Genomic DNA, 21,615 nt, shown 5'->3' on the forward strand with positions numbered 1-21,615 from the left:
CCCCCGAGGGTGTGGGGAGGTGTGCCAGCCGGCCCCTCCGCCAATCAAGAGCGGCGGCGGGCTTGTCACGTGCAGCGTCGCCGCCCAATGGGAGAAAGCGGTGCCTTGCGGGCCGGGATTCAAACGGTCGGCGGGCGCGGTGGCGGCTGGTCTCCGTGGAGACGGCGTGGCCCGGCCGCGGCCATGGAGCCGAGGCTGGTCGGCCCTGGGCCCTACCGCGCTACCCGGCTGGTGAGAGCTTCCCCTGAGGCGGCGGCCGCTCCGTCCCCCTCCCGTGCTGTGCAGTCTCCTTCGCGGAGACCCCAGGCAGCGGCCCCTTGTCTCAAGGCAGGCCAGGCCGGCCCCACTGGCCGCGAGCCCCGCCGGGCCGGGCCCGGAGCCTGTCCCGGGGGGCTGCGCTCGCCTCCCGGGCGCTTCCCCGGGCGAGTGCGTGTGGGTGGGGGGCTCGCCGGGCGCCGCGCACGGCCTGCCGCGGACGGCCTGCCGCGGACAGGGCGCTGGGCAGGGCCCTGGGGGCCTGCGTCGCTGGGCCTTGGCCTAGCCTTTTGTCAGGGAAAAGCTAAGGGGAAGTTAAAGCGTTAGCTGCGGCCTTGGAGCCGTAGGTAGGTAGCATAGGAGTCTGGATGTTACAGCTTTCTGTGTTTTGTCTTTATGTTTAAATCCCGTATGCTTAAATCTTAGTTTTGGATTTTAGTGCTCTTGTAAGAAAAGGTGGTCAAAATGCATACAGCTGTGCTTTCAGATCTGATTACCTTCTGATCTTACCTCACAGAACTGAAATGTTTCTAGTGGAAGAGCTGCTGTAACAGCTTGCTCTGTTCTTCTTCCATAGTGGAATGAGATAATCGAGCTCTTTCGTTCTGGGATGCCTTTACGGAAGCATCGGTGCCGCTTCAAAAGCTATGAGCGTTGTTTCAAAGCCTCGGAGGCAGTGGACTGGTTACATGAACTACTTGGCTGCAATCAAAACTTTGGCCCAGAAGTAACTCGCAATCAAACAGTTAAGCTGCTTAAAAAATTCCTGAAAAATCATGTTATTGAAGATATTAAAGGAAGATGGGGCAAAGAGGACTTTCAAGACGATGGTCACTTATATAGGTAAACCTATTTACAGTGACTTCATAAAACTTTGGTTTTATGAAAACAGGGAGCAGTAACACTTGAGTATTGGTTTTGAAATATTTCTGTAAAATATCTTTGGAAAGGTGTCACTGTCTTTTTTTTCTCGCTTCCTGTTAAAGACTTTCCTTTTCTTTAGCAATGTATGAGTGTTGTGATTTAATGTTTGGCTGTTGGAAGACGCTTTTACTTGATTTCATCTTATGAATGCTAACAAAAGCTTTTGTAACTTTTGTCAGTTAATAAGAGTTCTGTTTGCTGTTAATAGACATCGTTTGTCTATCTTTTAAAAAAATGCATCTGAAGAAGATACTGGTGGAAGTGAGAATAATGTTGAGTATCCAAAACTCCAGTTTTTCTTCTTCTTCCCTACTTAGGAACTTTAGATACTCTTTCTCATCATTTCTGAGAGGAGGGGAGGGTTTTCTGAATTTAAATATCATTGAGGATGTAATGTTTTCTATATGCTGTGCGTTGAAGATTGAGCCTGTAGGTTTAAAAAAAAATGTAGATAAGAAATAAAAGAAAATTAAGTTTTATTAGCTCATCCTCAAGAATACTGTTTACTTATCTCTGCTTAGTCTCTTAACTGATGGCTTGTTAACAGGGGAAAACAATTTTATTTGTAATGAAAGCCTAGTCTCATTGGAGTGGGTTCCTTGCACTTTTGTGTCTCCAGTTAATGACTGGGTGTTCACATGTTGAAGGTTCTGAACTTGTGCCATCTTGCGTTGTCCTATTCCCTGACAGATTAGCTTAAAATAAGCATTGGCTTGAATGTGGTTTCGTAACATATTGGAGTGAGTCCCTTCTTAGGGGAAATGGGAACATCTTCTAATAGAGTAAGAAGGAAAATCAGTCAGCAGTAATGCTTTCTTTCTACTTGTTAACCTTTTTCTTAAAGACATTTTATGTAATAGTCTCTTTGTAATGGTTTCTTAATGCTGTCTCTGAAAAATGGAATGTAATGCTGAAATGCTTGATGTGGATGAAGTCAGTTTTTCATTGTCCTTTATGATCTCTTCTAGCCTGTTTGTAAAGTGGGTAACTAACCTTTTTTGCAGACCCGCGAATTAGGTTAAGTGTGTCTATTCAGAGCACTCCTAACTTTAATACTTGGAATACTTTAACAGTGGGAATTATGATGTATGTGATGTACTCTTGTTGTAAATATGGTTAATTTTAAAGAAAATTTCTCAAGCCAACCCTGTTTTTTAAGCAGCTGTTCCAGTGGAGTTCAGTTGACTTATGACTGCTTGGATTTGTACATAATCCAGTAACAAATTAATGCTTAACTGTATTGTTCTTTATGATATCGCATGACACCTTTCAGTAAAAGTGGTTGTTGGTTTTTAGCCTGGCTTCTTTAGGAAACAACATTGAATGTCAGTGTGAGTGTTACTGCCTTACTGCCAAGTAACTTGAGTCTTTTGACAAATTTAGATCAATCCTCATAGATGTTTTAAATATCTTGGGGGAGCAGAAAATGAATGCTCTCTCCAGACTTAATATTTTATTCCACTAAGGGAGATTTCATGTAATTGTAAATCATGGAATATGTTAAATTTTAGAACTTGAGACTCAAATTTCAAGGACATGGTGACTTGTTTCTGAAGACATTTTGACGAGTTGATGAGAAGAAGATCTGTTAATAAGTATCTAAAAACAACATATGTCTCATGTATTTTGTGATCTGAGAATAACTGAAGATTGGGAAAGTATTTGGAGGAAGTATTATATGTGCTTGTCTTGTTCTTAAAGTCTTCTCCGGTTCAAAAACAAGATACTGGGATAGTTAATCTAATCATTGAATAATTCAGGCTGGAAGAGACCTTTGCATCTCATCTAGTCCAACATCCTGCCCAAAGCAGGGGCCAACTTCCAAGTCAGATTGCCCTTCAGTTTGACCTAGTATGGCTGCTTCTATGTGTTAATCATTCAGAGAATTTTATGGTCAGTTCTCTTTTACTTAATTATGGAGTATTAGGCAGAAGTTGTGGCAGACTTGCAGGAAAGTGAATGTTGAATCCGTTCTTCAAAAGACGGAGAAGAGCAGCCGGTGCGTTATAAGATGGAAAGTCTGCCATCAGTCTCAAGTGGAACTAGGCATGTCGACTAGCTTTGTAGAAATAGTATGTTACTACTTCAACTGGTAGTTGCCAACATACTTAACAATCACTGTTTCTTTTTATTAAAACTCATTCTATAAAAAACATACCTGAGCTAATACAGCTTGATTAATAAATAGAAGTGATAAATGGAGCATGTAGCTGAGGGTGCATTTTTGTTTAGCTTAAACCAGAATGCGTTACAACCCCTCAAGGTGGTCTCATTGCTTTTCTTCAGCTGGCTTCAGTGTTTCTATGGCTATGTAGTTGGTCAGGCCAGTTGCTAATACGAATATGGTGCTTCTCCTCTCCTCCAATAAATAGTTCTGTTTTTCAAATGGGTTGGCTAACTAATCTGATCCTCTCTGTGGCTGCCCATTGCTGTATATGGGGTGGGGGAAGGCACTGGAATATGCAGGTGGGAGCAGAACAGGAGGCAGAAGTATGCCAAATGCCAGTAGTTATGGCTTAAGCTGATCAAGAAATAGAACATGTTGTTAATGTCTACCTGATATTAATGTGAAAAGAGCCTAAAAGTCACTAGACCATATAAACTAAAAATGCAAAGTAATTTTTTTAAAAAGACTTTGAATGCTCTTTAGTGTTCTAAAACAAAATATAATTGTTGATTAAAATGTTTAGAGGATGCAAGTTGATGGGGTAATTTCTGATGTTGAACACAGCTCACTTGCAAAGCCAACCTTAATATATAATTTATTTTTGTAATTTTTAACATCGAAAAGCAAAGTTGTAAATCTGCTAAAGGCTATAGTCTGGAGCTTTGGAGATTTAAGGAGTAAGATAAAGACAGGCAAGAGCTGTAGCATGAAGTTCACTGCGATTCATTGTGCAAAAAAAATGCTTGCATGAGCATTTACTGGAGACGTGTCTTTGGAAATATAGTGTTAGTGTAGCTCTTACTAATGCAGAAGCAGTGATCTCCAGTAGTGGCATCAAAACTTCCAAAAAAAAAAAATGACGGAATAGATTTGTAATAGAGCAGCAATAACACCAGATTTAGTACACATGTGGTGAGGCTAAAGACGATCAATATTTGACATAACAGTTGAGCGACTTGATTAGTCTACAAGTATTTATTTAATGAAAAAATACTGAAGAACAGAAAGTGATTATGATGTGACTGGACGCTGCAGCTAGAGAAATTCAGAAATAAGGCCTTTCTTTACTCTTACTTTTTAATTGATTCCAGTAATTGGAAAACATCCTTTTCTAAGTGTCTAAAGAAAAATCCACTGCATTTGAAGCTGTTGTAGGTCTTGGGCACACATTAAGAAGTCTCCTTCTTGTGCTAGGAAGGAAATTGAATGGTCTTAAAGCTGGAAACTAAAGATCCTATTTGCTGGCCTTACGCTAGAAATATTGAAGACAAGAGCTGTAGAGGATCTTCCTTCTTTACTTCAGGTTGGAGAAGACTAAATGTAAAAGAGTAGTTCGGAGTAGACTGGCTCTTACCTTAAAATTGATAAGGTAATAATAGGCTCTTTTGGATGTTAATAATGAGTCATTGGTTATAGGATTCCTTTTCAGACTCTCACTTCTTCCTTCCTCACCTCCCCAGATCTTTGAAGTGTGCATGTTATCCAGTGATGCTAAAATGATTAGGTGTTGCTATGACACATGGCAGTCGTGTATGTCACTGGTTTGGTGTATGACTTAGTCCATTCTTGCCCTATCTTTCTTAGGGCAGCCCTATCTGTTTTTTTCCCCACTGGAGTCAGAGGCATTAAGGTGGCTAGAGGCAGTACTTTGTCCCCTCTCTTCCTGGACATTGATTAGTTCTGTCAAAAGATTAAATAGTTTTTGGTAACTAGTGATATTATATTTTCTCTTTTGTTTTTTGGGGTGCCTTTTTTGCTTTTTTTTTTTCCTATTGGCAGTGTGACATATTCAAATGATTTTGCTCATTTCTACTTTGTAGTTTCAGCCGTGAGACTCCCACAAGCTGAAGGTTATAGGAAGCTCTGGGAGTTGGTTGGGTGAAATATCGTTCTATGCTTACCACTTTCTTATGCTCTTTCCCTAATCATCTGCTGTTCAGAAGAAGCTTTTGTTGTCTTCATGTTCTTTTCCACCTCCAATTCAAAGGATAATTAAGTTACTAATGGAACAGTTTGATATTTTTAATAAAATTGCATACTTTTTTGCGTACATTTGAGTCGACTTTTGCCAATAGGCTTGGAGCATAAATAAACTGTAGACTAATAACATTTTTGATGTTTGACTTAAGTATTAACACACACTGGTCTCCTCTTTGTGCAACTAAACCCCTATTTTTCACTCTTCCTTTATTCATGTATTTAATGTCCTGGCAGCTCCCTCTGGTGGGCTTTCCTAATTTTACTCTGTAAATACAGGTCTCGCATCATGTTGATGCGGGTACAAGCGCAAGTAGCTTTTAATTCCATTGACAATGCTTACTCTGGAAACCTTGAGATAAGTGATATCTCTTATAAATTACCATCTCAGTTTACTGTAATTGCAACTGTATAATACATTGCACAAGCTGTATTAGAAACAAGGTGGTTAGATCTTTTAATAACCTTTGATGTAATTGTCTGCTGTCGTTCACTCCATAGAGTATACAAAGGATTCGTGAACATTGCCAAATGTTGATTTGGTCTGTTAGGCAAAGCTTAGATAAGAAGGTGAGAACCGATGAGGCTTCTAGAAATAGCAAAGGCTTTCTGTGTGTCCTAGCTTACTGGTTTAATGTAGTCTACAACAGTAAATGGGATGCTACAGTTATGGAAGCTTTTAGTTTTACAGTTCTTGGAGTCTGAATGATTGCATTAAAAGTAAAAAGGTTAGCACTGCTACTCTGCTGCTAAACCTTTGAGAAACCAGCTGTGGTACTTGCTTTACTGATAGTACCTATGTTAGTTGAGGACACTGTTCTCCAGTCTCTGCCCCAGCCGCAAACAGGTATCTTCCCTCCTTGTATAAAGTCCTAAAATTAGTGTTTTTGGCTGGAAGCGCTGTTAATTTTAACATGTCAGCTTGGGAATGCCCCCTACTTACTAGTTTCAGGTAATGTTATTTTGCTAATAAGCTTGGTCACCATAAAACCAGAAATGTTTAACTGCTCACTCAAATGCCTTGCTCCTTCTGGATCTTGGCATAGTGCTACCTTAAAAAAAAGGAGAATGCACCTACTTCTTTTCTGGTTGTGAGAACTCATTTCTTTACTGACTGGCTTACAGCTGAGGCAGCAAGTGACATAAAGCTAGAGATTATGAAGAGCTAGAGAGAAAAAAGGGAACTGTCTAAACAGTTCCCTTACTGTTCAAATTGTAAGGGAAAGGGGGGGGAAAAAACTACAGATTTGAGATCTTAACAACCTAAGAAATAATGAATGGTAGAAAAATAGTTGAGAACACAGCTGAACATCTTGAGCACTGCAGTCTAGGTCACTTTTAAGAGGTAAATGTTTGCAGGATTGGTGCCAGGTGTTTATTGCCTCTTCCCAGAGGTTGTTCCAAGAGGGACATATGAACATATGTCCCTCTGTGGAGATTCTTTAGAAGAGCCTTGGGAAGCATACCAAGTGGGCTCAGTTTGCATGTTCAAAACTTATAACCTATATAGTATAATGCTACCTCACTAACAAAATTATGAGGCAAAATTAATTTGAAGACTAATTAAATATTTGAACTGCCCTCAGAAAATGAGGTGGAATTTTAGAGAAAACTTGAGGAATCCTTGAGCATGAGAAACCTTCTGTTAGGATATAATTGAATGTTATCCAGTGGTGTACAAGCTCTTGCTGCTTAATTGGAACGTAAAAGGCAGTTATGGCTATGACCGAGGGAATGAGCATCAAGATTCTCAGCATCTAAACACTAGGGGTGTGTGTAAATGAGATCTGATCTGGGCTGGTCTAATGATATGTTGCCATGAAACAAATTTGTCTTTCTGATGAAGATGTGCTGCCATTAATTTTTTTAGTTTAGGCTCTGACACTCATCTAGCCACACACTGACATGGTTAGTGAGTTGAATAGTCTTGTGTGCTCAGAGCACAGGAAGGAAGTGGGAATTCACCTGTGGGAAATGGAGAAGAAAGAGCAAGACCACCCTTTGGCTGCTGTAAGCCATTAAATTGACTCAACTGTATGGTTTAACTTTGTTCTTAGGATGCAGTTCAATAACACTTCAGATTAGTTTCTTAATTCTTCATCATCTTACTTCTTCCCCTGCACTAAAGCTCATCTAACCCTGCAGCAAGTTAGTTTGTAGAACTACCTCAGAAAGAAAATTGCTCTAGAATTAACTTAATTGATTTTTCTCCTATTTTAGTTACCTGAGCTGATCTGTTTGCAGAATCAAGCCAGGGCCAATAAGAGGTATGGGAGTAAGAGTGCATGCGTAGGGTGTGCTGTGCAAGGGGAGATAGAGCAGGCGCTATTAGATCAGCTAGGTGGGGAGGAACCTAGGTTTCAAAGTGATTTAATTCTGATCAGACTGGAGATGTGGCTGAATTTAATGTGATCTGGAATTTCTGTTTTGCAATATCTGCAGAGGCTAGTTTGATTTCCTTTTTTAATTCCACCAACAAATGCCTTCAAGGGTGAATGAGGTTTTGCACAACTGGTTGCAAAGCGGTTTCTGAAAAGAGCTCCAGGATGTGATCCTGGTCTGGAAAGCATGCCAATACAGAAGAAATGGTTATGTGGATAACATTTTGCTGTGTTGACACATGCATGCTTGCAAATTAAATCCAAGTGCTACTTATGTGACTTGCTGTGTCGCTTTGCTTTCAGAGATGCATGTTAGAGGTATACCTGACACAGGAAAAATCTCCTTACAGCTTTTTCAGCAGAACTAGCATCCTCTCGTGAGGACTTGAGTCAGTTGTCTAAGCACTGGAAGCTGATGTCTTTTGAGATGCAGTGGGGTATCAGATATCCACATGAGACTCTAAATTATGTCATAGGATGTTCAAGGGACCTGCACTATTCTGGAGCAGCAGCTGGAGGCCAAACAAGACATCTTATGACATTTGGTGTGTTACTCAGCACCTGCCTTAAGCAATTAAGCCACACTCTGAATGTCCAAGGTTTTTGTGATACATATGCTTGTGAAGGCCTACTTACACAGCTTTGAATGGCTAATTATGTAATTCAAAATTCACGGGCTTTTAAGAAATGTTCTTTAATTGTAGATTTCCTCCTTCCTCGCCGTTGAAGCCATATCCAAAGAAACCTTCCTGCACAAAGGAAGTAATTAAATTTCCAGATTGGAATGAACCTAAGGGTGGCACTTCCCAAGAACACATCCTGGTGAAATCGGTCACAATGGTAAGTTTTGTTTTCATTTCCCTAAGCATATGCAAATTTGGAAAGCAAAATAGATAATCCATAGAAATAAATGGAACAAATGATATCTTAGTAGCATCACCAATTATTTGACAGTAAGGTTAAATGCAAAGTACTTCTATTATTTTAAACTTATAGGAAGTAAAGTTGCTGCGGATATTGATTTTGAGTGTTCTTTCTGCTACAGATTGTAGTATCCTTAGTATACCAAGTGCAGCATGGTCATATTTTGATATTCAGTTTGTATACCAGTTTGCAGTAACTTCAGTAATGTGTTTGCTATATTACAATGCAAAATAGTAGTTTTACTATCACTTACTGTAATTTTTTACCTAGACTTTTCATGTAGTAAATACATACAGTATTACTCTTTTTCTAACTACTATGAAGTTGTTAGGACTTCCATTTCCTTTGTCACAGTAGCCCTTCACACTTCCTTTGTCTTGTGGCTAGTGAAGGGTGGTGCTGGATTTGTTGCTTCCCTTTGTGAGTTTGGAGGTTGATCCTGCCCAATCTTTAGCTCTGATTGATCTAACCGTTTCAAAGTGTTTTTAAAAAAAAAAAAAAAAAACACCACACACACACACTCTGTTGCCTGTATTAGTAAAACAAACAGAATTATATCATTTCTTACAATTTAAACATCTTAAAAGTTGTTACATGTCTCCAGGATATTTTTTGTGTGTGAGTATACTCGTACTTTGTGTGAACTGGAGGGACTTCTTGTAATAATTTTACCTTTCACATTGCTGCTGTTCAGGGCAGCACATTAGCCTTGGATTTCTTGGTTATTGAAAGTCTGTTTGGAAAAGTAGCTCCTACTATTTAGCTGGACATCTAGAAGTCCTGAATAGATAGCTACTCTATATTTGGAATTCAGTTCCTTTAGGTGCAGATCTAATACGCCTTTCATGTGTAGCAGGTTTCTATCTTAATGTAGTATACATATTTCACAGTATACGTCTCTTTATGTAGGATTTTCCAAGAAAACAGGAAATTCCAGGATTTGGAAGTCTAAAATTCAAACCTCTATGTTGCAGGGTATGATATATTCTTTTGGATGGGGTTAACCTCTGGTCCTTTTTTGAATAAAAGTGGAGCATCTGAGGTGCCTTCCTGTGTTTCCATATAAACATAGGCTGATCTAAGCCTATAAATTTGGTTTCCATCTTCTCTTCGACTAGGCATTTCTGCCATTTTCCCTGTGACAGTACCTAAATGTGTGAGCCACACAGTGAGGTGGTTCAATGAGCTGAGCTAGCGGAAAAGAATTTTTTTTTTTCCCCTCTATTTTGGTTTCAGTCAAACCAGCAACCTGAATTAGCTTGTCCAAACTGAAGCCAGTGAAAAGGAAAGAGTGGAAAGAGTGTTATCCAAGTATCCTGCCCTAATAGGCATCAGCAAAGGATTGTACGCATATGTCTGCCTCAGTGCTACAGTATATAGTCTGGCATTGTAGCTCAAAATAGCTTTTTTCAGTGGTTTAGGCTAATACAGTGGACTTGGAGTAATGGAGGCAAAGGAATATGTTTCTTTCTGCTGGTTCTTTTATAAAGCTGTAGCTTCCCGTGGAAGGGTGAAGTGGACAGGTAGCTGAAAGTGGCAGTGTTTTAAAATGCTGCAGTAATTGATATCTTGATATATCATCATGATATATCAACGTATTCATGTATTTTGTGCTGAAGAACAATTATCCCATGCCGTAACACCCTTCGGAGGGTGTTATCTGTTTCAAATTTGTTCTAGTTTGGTGCCATGGAGTAACTACTGGTTGGAGTAATTAAATGCATTCCTGGACTGCGTTTTGTGGTTTAGTTTTGGTCACAAGGAATCCTATTAATGTACTCTAAGGATTGATCTGTGGTGCAAATCAAAACAGTTACTCGAGACGATCAGGAGTTTTGCCCAGCAAAGTATACTGCTGACATAAACAATGCATCCGTTGACACATTCGTGACAACTTTCAAGCATCAAGCTGGGACTGGATGATTAACCAAAAGATGGTAGTTGCACAGATTTGTGTCCTCTTTTGCTTTAGTTTGTTCTGTTACAATGGTGAACTAGCTCTGATGGAGCTAGCTGTAGCTCTTTGCTTTCCCTTTCTTCCCATATAAAATCTTCTTGAAGAGTTTACTATTTAGTTGTGGTTGGTATATTCTGAATAAGAATAAGTATCAGTCATTGATATCTTAGGAGAAATTATTGAAGAATTATTAGCTATAAGTGGTAGCTGAGAACAAGTGATTGGAACTGGATGTAATCACAGAGAGAATCTGAATATAGGGTTGGAGGCCATTGACTCCTGATTTTTAAGTGCTATTCTGACACATCTTTTTTGGCTTTGGACCAAATACATGAGAGGCAAAGATGCTTTGTATTTATAAAACCTAAATACTTGTAGCCTGGAGATTTTACTAGAACTTATGAATACTTAAAATACTTGTAACAGAAAATGTTATACTGTAGGTATAATATATGATTTTAATATTTTAAAAATTGCCAGCTCTGGGAAGTGTTTTTTCTGATTGCAGAACTCTGAAATGTGGTACAAGCGTCACAGCATAGCTATAGGAGAAGTACCAGCATGCAAACTTGTGTACCGCAGACAGCTAACACAGGCAAATGTAGAAGAGATCTGGAAATCCATAACATTGTCACGGTGAGTGTACTTGTGAGTCGTGACATGGTGAGACTAACACTGTGTAGTAGGTAAGTCTTGTCTGTCTTTTCTACTGATGTTCATTATTTCAGCCTCTCGCCCCTCATCACTGCCGTTATACTTGTATTAGCTAGACTAACCATACTGCTTACTGTCTGGCTATCAAATTCTGCAAATGATGTTCGCATCTTTGACTTTTTTCTTGTGATGCTATCTCATTCCTTCTGTTCAGTGGGCTTTGTGTTGTTTATCTACTTTTTTTCCTCCCAATTCCTTTCTTGTCATGAAATTGAAGCACTCCTGTAGGAGTATAATATCGTAGAACCCTTTAATGACGTGTGCAATATGGAGTCTGAGGAGCTAAGAAATGGAACAGCTGATCATAAATGCGAAATGCTTTGTAAGACTGAGATAGCCTTTACTATTTCTAAAAGGAAAATCTTATACAAAGTTAAAGGCATTCCTCTAGACCAATAAATGCTTTTTTTCTGTAAAAAAAACAAAAAAACAAAAAAAACCCCAAAAAACTAGCTATTTTTATGACATATCTGAAGCCTTACTGCAGATTTTTATATTTGAAATGGCATGTTATCTTCATGCAGTAAACTTGATCTGCCGCAGCACAGCACAGAAATTTTAATGATCAAAGGATAGATTTCAGACTGCTTTAGTCGTCCACATGCTAAAGCAAGAAATGGAAAAGGTCTCTATTTCAGAATCATATCTGTATTGATACTATGTTTATATCTTTCAGATTAGATGTATGAACTATGTGTTTATATATATTTACAGCTTACAAAAAATCTTAGGTCTGGATTGTCTGGATGAAGTGCTAGACACGAAGCTTGTGAATTCTAAGCATATTGTTCAAAATGCGTACAACGTCAATAAGCAAGGAATTGTCATTTTGGAAGATAAATCAAGTGAGTATTTCAGAAGTTTTTATTTAACTCTTGTTTAATATATTGTAGTTTGATAATACACGAAGCATTAACTCTAATCTATACTAACATGTGGCATCTTTGTGGTTGTATAACCACATCTATACTAGAATTTTTTTACTAAATATACCATTCTTGTCCTCTAAAGTCCTAGTAGTAGGAAGCAGTATTCATTCTTCCGTGTTTTTACCCTCTTCAACGTACTCTTGCTTTAGTGGGGTTGAAAGATGAAGGTGAAAGACAGCAGCAAGCCTTTGCCTATGAGGATAGGGATCTTACTCATTTTAAGCTGGCTTGGCCAGCCCAGCCCTTAACTGTACTTGAATTACAGGGGGCTATAGGAGATCCATGTGTACCACAGATTGAAAGCATCAAAATATACACTGAGAGGCTTAAATATTTATCACTTTTGCATCTTCAGTCAACATGTTTTAAGATTAGTGCCAAATTTAAATCTCTTTTGGTGCATTCAGGGGGAAATTGAAGCATCTTTGCTGCTGTGATATATTACTTTAGATATTATTGCTGCTGTGTTTTCAGTGAGATTGGTAAAGCAGTGAAATATTGGATTGTAATGTGGCCTAGTCCGTTGGGGCGGGGGGGAACACATCCAAAGTCTGTACCTGTTCATTTTACAGACAATTGGAGCAGCAGCTCAAGAATATTACCTACCTCCCTTCAGAACTGACAAAATTGAATTTGTGAGTTCCTTTCATCACATGCAAAGTAAACACCTTACTGTAAAGTGCTATTGAAGGTGTAATTTGAACTAGTTTGGCTAGTGTTTGCAAGGCAGGTCGAGAACTCCTTTATAGGATTCGTTCTGCTTGTTGAGTTATAAGGGCATTAGGTGTGACTGACTGATATTGAGTACTGGAGATACTAAAGCATAGCTCTGACTCTAGATCTGATGGAAGATATTTGTATTTTAAGGAATAGCCTGCCTTTTTAATTAGTCAACTTCCTAAAGTGCAAGAATTTAACTTCAATTTTATCTTATAGTTTAACGCTTTAATTCTCAAGCTTTTTTTTTTCCGTTTCATTTTTCCTTCTTTCTCCCCTATGCAGAGGAATTACCTCACTGGATATTGTCAGCAATGAAATGTCTAGCAAACTGTAAGTTTGTTTCCCCCTCTTTCTCTCCCCCCCAGCCCTGCCAAAAAAGTTGAATTGATTATTCCTTTACCACTTTACCACTTCATCAAATATCTCTTGTAATTCAGGGTTGATATTTTCTTCTGATTGTAGCCTTGAAAGCAGAGCTTGAAAAAATCTACCAGCATAAGTCCCGCTGCCAGTGCAGTCTATTTCACTGAAATATATAGAGCACTCAACAGTTCTATTCATACTTTTCCTGTTAAATATGTTTTCACTAAATCTGTTGAAATATAAGTGTAATGTAACTTTGAATAATAAATCTAAACTTTTTTCTGTTTTAAGTTGCATTTTTATTGACTGGAATAGAAAATAATGATCTTGTTGGTGACTGCAAATGAATTTTTTTTTTTTCAGGGCCCAGCTGCTCAGATTTGAAGCAGCCTACATATTCAGGATTTGAAAGAGATGTCTTCAAAACTATAGCAGATTACTTTGGCCAGATGAAAGAGCCTCTTCTCACGTTTCATCTTTTTGATGTTTTTGTCAGTGTTTTAGGTAAGTAGTCAGGGATGTAACCAAAAAAGGAAGGAGTCTCAAGAAGACAATTCAGCATACCTATGGTGAAGCTTAACTCCTTGTTGCACTGGAAATTGCTTAGAAAGAACAGTAAGAAAACAAGTATAAGGCAGAGATGCCTAGTTTGTAGCTCTGCTAGCGCTTTTCTTGTCTATCCACTTGGACTCTCTTCTGAGAGCTGATTTGTGATTCTTTGAAAGGGGGGAATTCTGTTCGGGTGCAGCTAAAAGAAGGGGGAGGGTCGAGTTCATCTTAAAACTTGAGAAATATATGCAAAAATCCTAGGTGCCCTGCATAACCATATCAAGGTGCCTCACTGCTATTTTTGCATGAAGACTGTCTAGAGCACTTCTCTTTTCCAAGAGGTTGGCTGAACTAGTTTTCAAAATAGCTAAGAAAATAGGACTAAAGTACTAGTAATCATCAGATATTTTGCCCACTTGAAATGAAGCTTACTATTTGTATAGCTTGTAATTATTCTTTATATAGCAACTTTATTATGACTAGTTATTCCTCAGTGCCATTTCTAAACATATGCACCAGTATGCATGCCAAATCTTCCTTTGAACTCTGAAAAAGCTTTGCTTTGAAAATGAAATTAATTACAATGTTTTAGCATGTTTTTTTGGAATACTCTGTTGTGGCTGCCATGCTTGCTACTGTACTTTTTTGTTATTTTAATAACAAGCAACTTTGATTTTTTACGCTGTGTGGAGCAGACTGGCTTGGTGAATGAGGAGAGAGCTGTGAATGTTGTTTGTGTTGATTTTAAGGCTTTCAACACAGTCTCCCATAACATCCTACGACAAGCTGGAGTATGGGCTAAATAAGCAGACAGTGAGGTGAACTGCTGGGGCTCAAGAAGTTTTGATCAGTGGCTTGAAGTCTAGCTGGAGGCCAGTCATCAGTGGAGTACCCTACGGTTCAATACTGGGGCAACTGCTGTTTAACATCTTCATTAATGAGCTGCATGGTGGGACAGAAAGCAACCTCTGCAAATTTGCAGATGATACAAAAAGGGGAGGAGTGGTTGATATGACAAGTAGCTGTGCTGCCATGCAGAGAGACCTTGACAGGCTGGAGGAATGGGCAAAGAGGGACCTCATGAAGATCAACAAAGGGGAAATGCCAAGTCCTGCGCCTAGGGAGGAACAACCGCATGCACCAGTACAGGCTGGGGGCCAGCTAGCTTTGCAGAGAAAGGCCTGGGGATCCTGGTGGACCACAAGCTGAACGTGAGCCAGCAATGTGCCCTCATGGCAAAGAGGGCCAACAATATCCTGAGCTGCATTAGGAAGAATGTTCCCAGCAGGTAGAGGGAGGTGATCCTTTCCCTCTGCTCAGCCATGGTGAGGCCACATTTGGAGTGGTATGTTTAATTCTGGGGTCCCCAGTACAAGACAGACATGGATTTACTGGAGAGAGCCCAGCGAAGAGCCACAAGGATGATTGGAGCACCTCATATGAAGGGAGGCTGAGAGAGCTGGAGAAGAGAAAGCTCTTACCAATGTTTATAAATATTTGATCGGACAGTGTAAAGAAGATGGAGTCAAATTCTCAGTGGTGCCCAGTGACAGGACGAGAGGCAATGGGTACAAACTGAAATTCAGTTTGAACATAAGAACATACTACTTTACTGTGCACGTGGTTGAACATTAGAGCAGGTTGCCCCGAGAAGTTGTGGTCCCCATCCGTACTTCTTTCACTGACCCCTAGAAACCCAAACAGGGATGAGGTCTTCATGGTAAACTCTCTTTATGGGCATGCAAACTACCACTGAACTCTATTGTGCATGTCCAATCTTCAAATTCTTGTGATTGCTTATGATCTGTTTTCTCAAGAATTTGTTAGTAGAACTAGTCTATAGCTCTGAAGGAAGAGTCAGTACTCTCACAATTGTTCATGAATATCCTTGCTGTTTATGTTCTCAGATTGTTGCTCCAGACTATTTTTTTTTTTTTGTGGTGGTTGTTGCTTACACTTCAGTTGTTTTTTAGGGCTGGGTTTTTAAAAAAAAAAAAAAAAAAGTAGAGGAAGAACCCAACTTATTATAGTTCTCTGAATATCTACTAATATCCAGAGATATGGGTTATGGTTATTAATATTCCCCAGTGTATCAGAAGTAAGTCTTGTAAGTAGTTAAACAAGGTGCATAGTGGGAAATGATTTTAGTTTTAGGGGTGTCTTCCTGGATTTGTTGGGCAGTCAAGTTCTAGGAGGGTATTAAATGAGTGGGGAAGGAATTTGGGAGGAGTTTTAGACATATTTTAAATGTTATGGAAAAGCATAATTCTGAAATGTTACTGAATTTCCTGATCTTCTATCAACTAGGTCTGCTGCAAAAACACAGTAAGGTCATAGAAGCTCTTCAGATTTCCTGTCTCCTGCTGCCTCCAGAAAACCGGAAAAAACTACAGCTATTGGTGAGGATGATGGCAAGAATTAGCTCTAACAAGGACTTGCCACCTCTTTCTGAATCAGTGAGGACCAAAACCTTGGTAAGTATAGTCCAAGGCAAAAAGTCTAAACAGGACTTTTGGAGTCGCACAGATAAAAGATTCTTTTTCAAAAATAGAATGCAAATACAAAATACAGTTTGCCTGTTTGCTGAAGAGTTGATTTATTCCAACTGTGCAAAAAGCTACTTTGGATTTAGATGGATCAGGGTTTCTTGGTAAGACGTGAGCAAATAAAGAATTAGTTCAGAATTTGGAAGTTTCCTTATCTTTGAAAGTCATATCTCAGCTGGTTTTCCACACAGACTAGTGGGACTTGAACAGGTTCACTGTTGAGTGGAAAAAATAAAATACAGCAGAAGGTGAAGTCTCTAGTATTCTTTCTTACTGCAGAAAGTGAGAAAAAGACACAGAAAACTATTGCCTGGCTGAATCATAATTAAAAGGATGTAGCTGAATGTTCTGATTCTGATTTACTTGTTCTAAGCCATTAACAAAATCCTACCAAATTATATCAATACTTATTTCTGTATGTCACTTAACTACAACAGTTTTCCCCTCTGAGGGTCATTATGATCATATTTTGACAAAGCCCTAATCTGTGTTAATGCTTTTTCTATGGAGCTATTTGTGGACTTATCACTGTTTGCATCAGCATGTTATGATAAAGTCAAATTGGTATTTGTTGTATTAGGTGTAATTTATAGAGATTCCATGTGGCTAAAAAATCTTTTTGGTTAACTGTCAAGATTTCTGCAAGCAAAAGGGCAGTGGAAAACTAAGCAGTGCAGCTACTCTGTAAAAGTCTTGAGGTAGCATGCATAAACCTAAACTTGTTCTATAGCAATTAAGATTTTAATTAACTATGAATGTTATTTGATTAGAATAATTAAATTTTTGACTGCTAAGGTTGTAATTTAATTAACTATAAATGTATTTGATTAAAATTGTTATAATCTACATGTTATTTTTAGAAGTGAATCCTTTACAATCCACGTATTTTGTACTAAGTTTTTATGCGGCAGAGCGTAATATCTATGGTACATGGCAGAAAACTAACACCTTGTTTGCCTTCTATGCTTATAGTGTTAATGACGTGTGCACAGACAGAAAACTAATATTTTAGACTGAATGTTTGAGCCTGAGATTACATGAAGCGAACTTGACCTGAACTTTAGTTTAGGGTTTGAAAATCATGACATTAACTTTTCTTTTTGTTGCTTAACTTTTAATAAATTGCTTTGTAATTTTAAAATCTTTAAATATTTGTGTCCTGTTTACCTGGAAAAGCCATGTGAAATGGCTATCTGGCCAAGTTTTGAGGGGAGAAAAAATGAACTTAGCCCTTCTACATCTAAAGTTAAGGACTGACTATATAATTGCAGCAAGAGCTGTCTTCAGTCCACTTGAAGAGTGTTGTTGTGCACAGTACTCTTTTTATATTGATGCGCTGGAAGTATGGTGAGTTTTGTGCTCTGGAAATCTTTTTTTTTTTTTGAAGGTCACCTTTTTAATACAAATCTCTCCTTCTCCCTATTGATAGAAAAATATATACAATAATTGTGTGTTTTTTTTTCTCAGATGGTTCAGGCATTTTCCCGTTGTATTCTCTGCTCAAAGGAGGAAATAGACTTGGATGAACTGCTTGCTGCTAAACTAGTATCTTTTCTCATGGACAATTATCAAGAAATCTTAAACATTCCCTCTTCCTTAAAAGCTTCTATAGAGCAACATGTTGTACATCTCCAAAGAGTCCAAGTAGGTGTCCATGGAAAAAAGTCTTATGTCTTGTGCTACTGTATCAAATTTTTCCTTTCACAGATCTTAAATACTTTGTTTTTGCTAGTATATGCAGAGCTAACTTTCACTGCTGTCCTTCAATTACAAGTATGTATTTAAATCAAACTAAGCAGATTCTGGGTGGTTTAGAGACAGGAACTCTTAAACATGTTCTCCTCTAGGGCAGCCCCATATCTTGTGGGAATGGGGACCTGATCTGGGAAACTAAATTTGTGGTGAAGAAAAACTGTAAGGGGTATTCAGTGTTTTTCAGTGTTCTGTTTTTCTATTGGAGCTATCCTTACTGGCTCAACTTTTTCATAACTTTATTCTAGTTCCTTTTCCTAGTATCTTATTTTTATTTTGTTCAAAGCTGCTATCTTTCTAGTTCTTTCTTCCTTAATTTTGTACTGAAATGGTTGGTTAGTTTTAAGTTCTTCCAAGAATGAATCAGGCTTCCTTAGTGTCGTGTTTTTTGACTTACTAGAACTCACTGTGATGCAAGAGATGGGAATCTCAGGTCTTTATTCCATATCTTCTCTATTTAGGGACTTTAAGTGATTAAGTCACTTTTCCCAAATTTATTCCAGAAGCTTTTCTTTTTACTCTCTTCAGATAAAATATGCTGGAGCTGACACTGATGCAACTTTTTATGCTCCATCATTTTATCACCAAATCAGTACAGATGAATTTGAATCCCAAAGGGCAAATGGCTCTCAAGAACCGCTGGCAGCTTTATTGGAAGAAATCGCAATGAATAAAGAAATATCTGTCAAAGACAAGAAGAAGAAACTCAAACAAGTAAATAAAAATTCTAATTCAGTCTTAATTTTAAAATGTTCTATCAAGTCTTAAATGTCTAGCTTTCAAGATAAATTTTTAGATTTAAAATAGTAGATATTCTTGATTTATAGCTTTTTAGTGGTTTAGAATAGAAGTGTTGTGATGAAACAAACAGTATTGGAAAATGAGTTTTCTATATAGAGGTATATAGAGTACATTAGAAGAGTATATGTTTTCCTATTCCATAAGTGGAAGTGGCACTTTATTTAAATGCCAAGTTTTGGAGTGAATTCTTCGTTTAAATTGATGCATCTTTCTAGTTTCAGAAATCTTACCCCGAAGTGTATAGAATACGATTTCCTACCCCTGAAGCTGAAGCGCTGCTATTTCCAGAAAAAAATAAACAGAAACCACCAATACTGATGTGGGCCTTAAAAAAACCATTTCAACCATTTCACAGAACCAGAAGCTTTCGAATGTAAATGGCTTGTAATTCATCAGCAAACTGCATCCAAGCATGTTATTGATGGATATTATGCAAAAGGAGCCTGACCAGCATGTAATTTCTGAAAAAGCTACTGGAGTAGTAGTTCTACTGCTGATGCAGTAGAAAAGGCCAAAAGAGGAGGAAAGTATTGAGGAGGTAGAAATGTGAACCTTTATCAGTATTTTTGTGAATCATTTTTTTAATGCCTGTTTTGTTTTTTCAAAAAAAAAAAAAAAAGTTGGTATTCTGTGTGGGTAGTAAGACACACTTACTGTATTTTAACCATCCCTTCATGATCTAAATGTATTTTTTGGTAATGTAGTGCTGGTATCTTGTAAACAACATTTTTTTCCCTTGAAAATGAATCTGTTGTATAAACTGGACTATATTTGTTTACATATAGCTTGAAGAATTAATATGCTGTACATACTTGAATAAGTATGAAACACTGGATTTTGTTTGTTGTGTATCGTAGTTTCTTGATATAAGCATAAGGCTGATTTCAGAGAAGTGTAAAAACTTGTGCTTAATTTCCTGATTCATGTGATGTGGTACAGCTTGAGTCAACTCCTGTTGAAATTTCATTAACCTCTGTAGTGCAGATCCAGGTTTTTAAAGCAATTTCCATACCTCTTACTAAGTATTGCTGTATAAAATTGGATACTTGTCCAGTAGAAGTTGTACATTTTATCAAAAAATTCAAAGCCTTGCATGTCCTCTGGAAAAGGAAGGCAAATGTGGAAGTGACGTTAAAGGATATGTACCTTTAATGGTTGCATTTTTCTGTATTATGAAACATACTGTACCTATAACTTGACTACGTATAGCTTGATTGATTCCGACAGCACTTTTGAGCTATTAAAACATTAATGTTTTCAAATATTTACTTACAGTGGTGGTTTCATATTATGCATCAGATCTTAAATGAGCAGCATTTCACAAGTGTTGAATCCCCAGAGTAGAGTTTGTACAGGTGGGAAAGTAGCTGACATCTCACCAAGCTTCTGTCTGAAAATGTAATAAGCATCATGGTGACTGACTATCCTGTAATGCAGCATTGAGAGTGTTTTCACTTTGCTAACCTCCTAACTAGTCAGTAAGTTATAAGATGTGCATTACAAGGTTGCTGGTTTAATAGATTAGAAAATTCCTCAGGCATTGTGCTTTTGAACAGTGCATGCATGATTCCATGATGTGTTTTCACTTATCAGTTAGATTGGAATCAAATCCAAGTATTCATTTCTTAAGCAAAAGTGATACATTTTTCTTTAATGATATTAAGGAAATATTAACTAATTTATATTTAAAGTAGTCCGAGACCACCTATCTTTTGCACTAGGTCTCCAAATGTGACACAGTTTTTTAGATTTGCCATAGTCTTCTGTATATGCTTGTGTACAGCTGAACTTAGCTGTCACTAGACAAAATCTGTAACAGATCAGTTACAGCACTAATCCACGAAGTACAATAATGAGTTAGGCTAGTAGGAACGGATGTGTTGTCTGAAAAAGTGGAAGCTCAGCTTAAGTGAACTCTAACATCAGTCTACCTCTCCTGCAAAGGAGAGGTAGGAGCCAATCTATTAGCTACTGAAAATCACTTCCTTGTTTATTGACATGCCTTTTAATGTTGCACTGGATTTTTTTCCCCTATTGTTCCTTTTTTCTGTTATTCTTAGCTTTCCTTAGGCTGTTTTAAACAGTATTTTTTAATTTGAAATATAATTAAACTTAAAATTCAATTGAAACTTAAACTGAAGTTTACGCATTAGTTTCCATAAGGAGAAATTGAAGGCATGTTAAATGTTTCAACAGGTCAATGCCTTTTCATTTCAAGGAGTTCTTTCCTTGACTGTGGTAAAAACAAATGAAGCATGTCTGTCTATTCACAATTCCCATGCCTGTCAAGCAATAACAAAAAATGCTTTGAAAGCTCAGAGGGCGTGTAGGGAACTGTATCCAAAATAATAATTTTACAGACTGAATTTTAACTGTCACCTAATCCTGGAGACAAAAAAACCTTATCTTAGTAATAGGAGAAGATATGTGACTATGGCCACTACTTATAGTTCTTCGTTGCCTTATGACTGGACTGACTGCACATATGCAAGAGGACTATAATATGAACAGCAAAGTAAGTTTACTTATTTCTTTAAGGGTAGAAGGTGTGAGGAGTAGGCTTCTAGAAGGTTAGCCATAAGCTATAGTTAATAGAAACTTAAGTTTGGATATTAAGATTCTCAACTGTTAAATGTTAATTAACATTAACTTCTGC

The 21,615-nt window shown here is 38.0% G+C and overlaps 1 protein-coding gene across 2 annotated transcripts; it reads left to right on the forward strand.

The window, feature by feature from the left end:
• Positions 1–5: 5 nt before the first annotated feature.
• On the forward strand, positions 6–21,091 carry LOC138064291 (DEP domain-containing protein 1B-like). Of its 2 annotated transcripts, none has more exons than XR_011137556.1 (11): positions 6–231; positions 833–1,098; positions 8,409–8,544; positions 11,094–11,221; positions 12,014–12,144; positions 13,231–13,278; positions 13,675–13,815; positions 16,168–16,334; positions 17,874–18,050; positions 18,665–18,872; positions 19,175–20,218. XR_011137556.1 is itself a non-coding variant. In XM_068926120.1 (11 exons), the coding sequence occupies exons 1-11, from the start codon at positions 88–90 to the stop codon at positions 19,334–19,336; spliced, it is 1,686 nt and encodes a 561-aa protein (XP_068782221.1). In that variant the 5' UTR covers positions 6–87; the 3' UTR covers positions 19,337–21,091. The 2 variants fall into 2 exon arrangements, 1 of the variants encoding a protein (XP_068782221.1); XM_068926120.1 differs by having other exon boundaries at positions 18,687–18,872; positions 19,175–21,091.
• The last annotated feature ends 524 nt before the right edge of the window (positions 21,092–21,615 follow it).

The sequence above is a fragment of the Struthio camelus genome, chromosome W, assembly GCF_040807025.1.
Source record: "Struthio camelus isolate bStrCam1 chromosome W, bStrCam1.hap1, whole genome shotgun sequence".
In the NCBI taxonomy this organism is placed as follows: Eukaryota; Metazoa; Chordata; class Aves; order Struthioniformes; family Struthionidae; genus Struthio; species Struthio camelus.

Excerpts from the sequence above, each read along its gene's own strand:
- LOC138064291 (XM_068926120.1), top strand. The coding sequence starts at position 88 with ATGGGAGAAAGCGGTGCCTTGCGGGCCGGGATTCAAACGGTCGGCGGG. Across the intron at positions 8,545-11,093 it reads TGGTGAAATCGGTCACAATG|AACTCTGAAATGTGGTACAA; the intron begins GTAAGTTTTGTT and ends TTCTGATTGCAG. Across the intron at positions 13,816-16,167 it reads TGTTTTTGTCAGTGTTTTAG|GTCTGCTGCAAAAACACAGT; the intron begins GTAAGTAGTCAG and ends TCTATCAACTAG.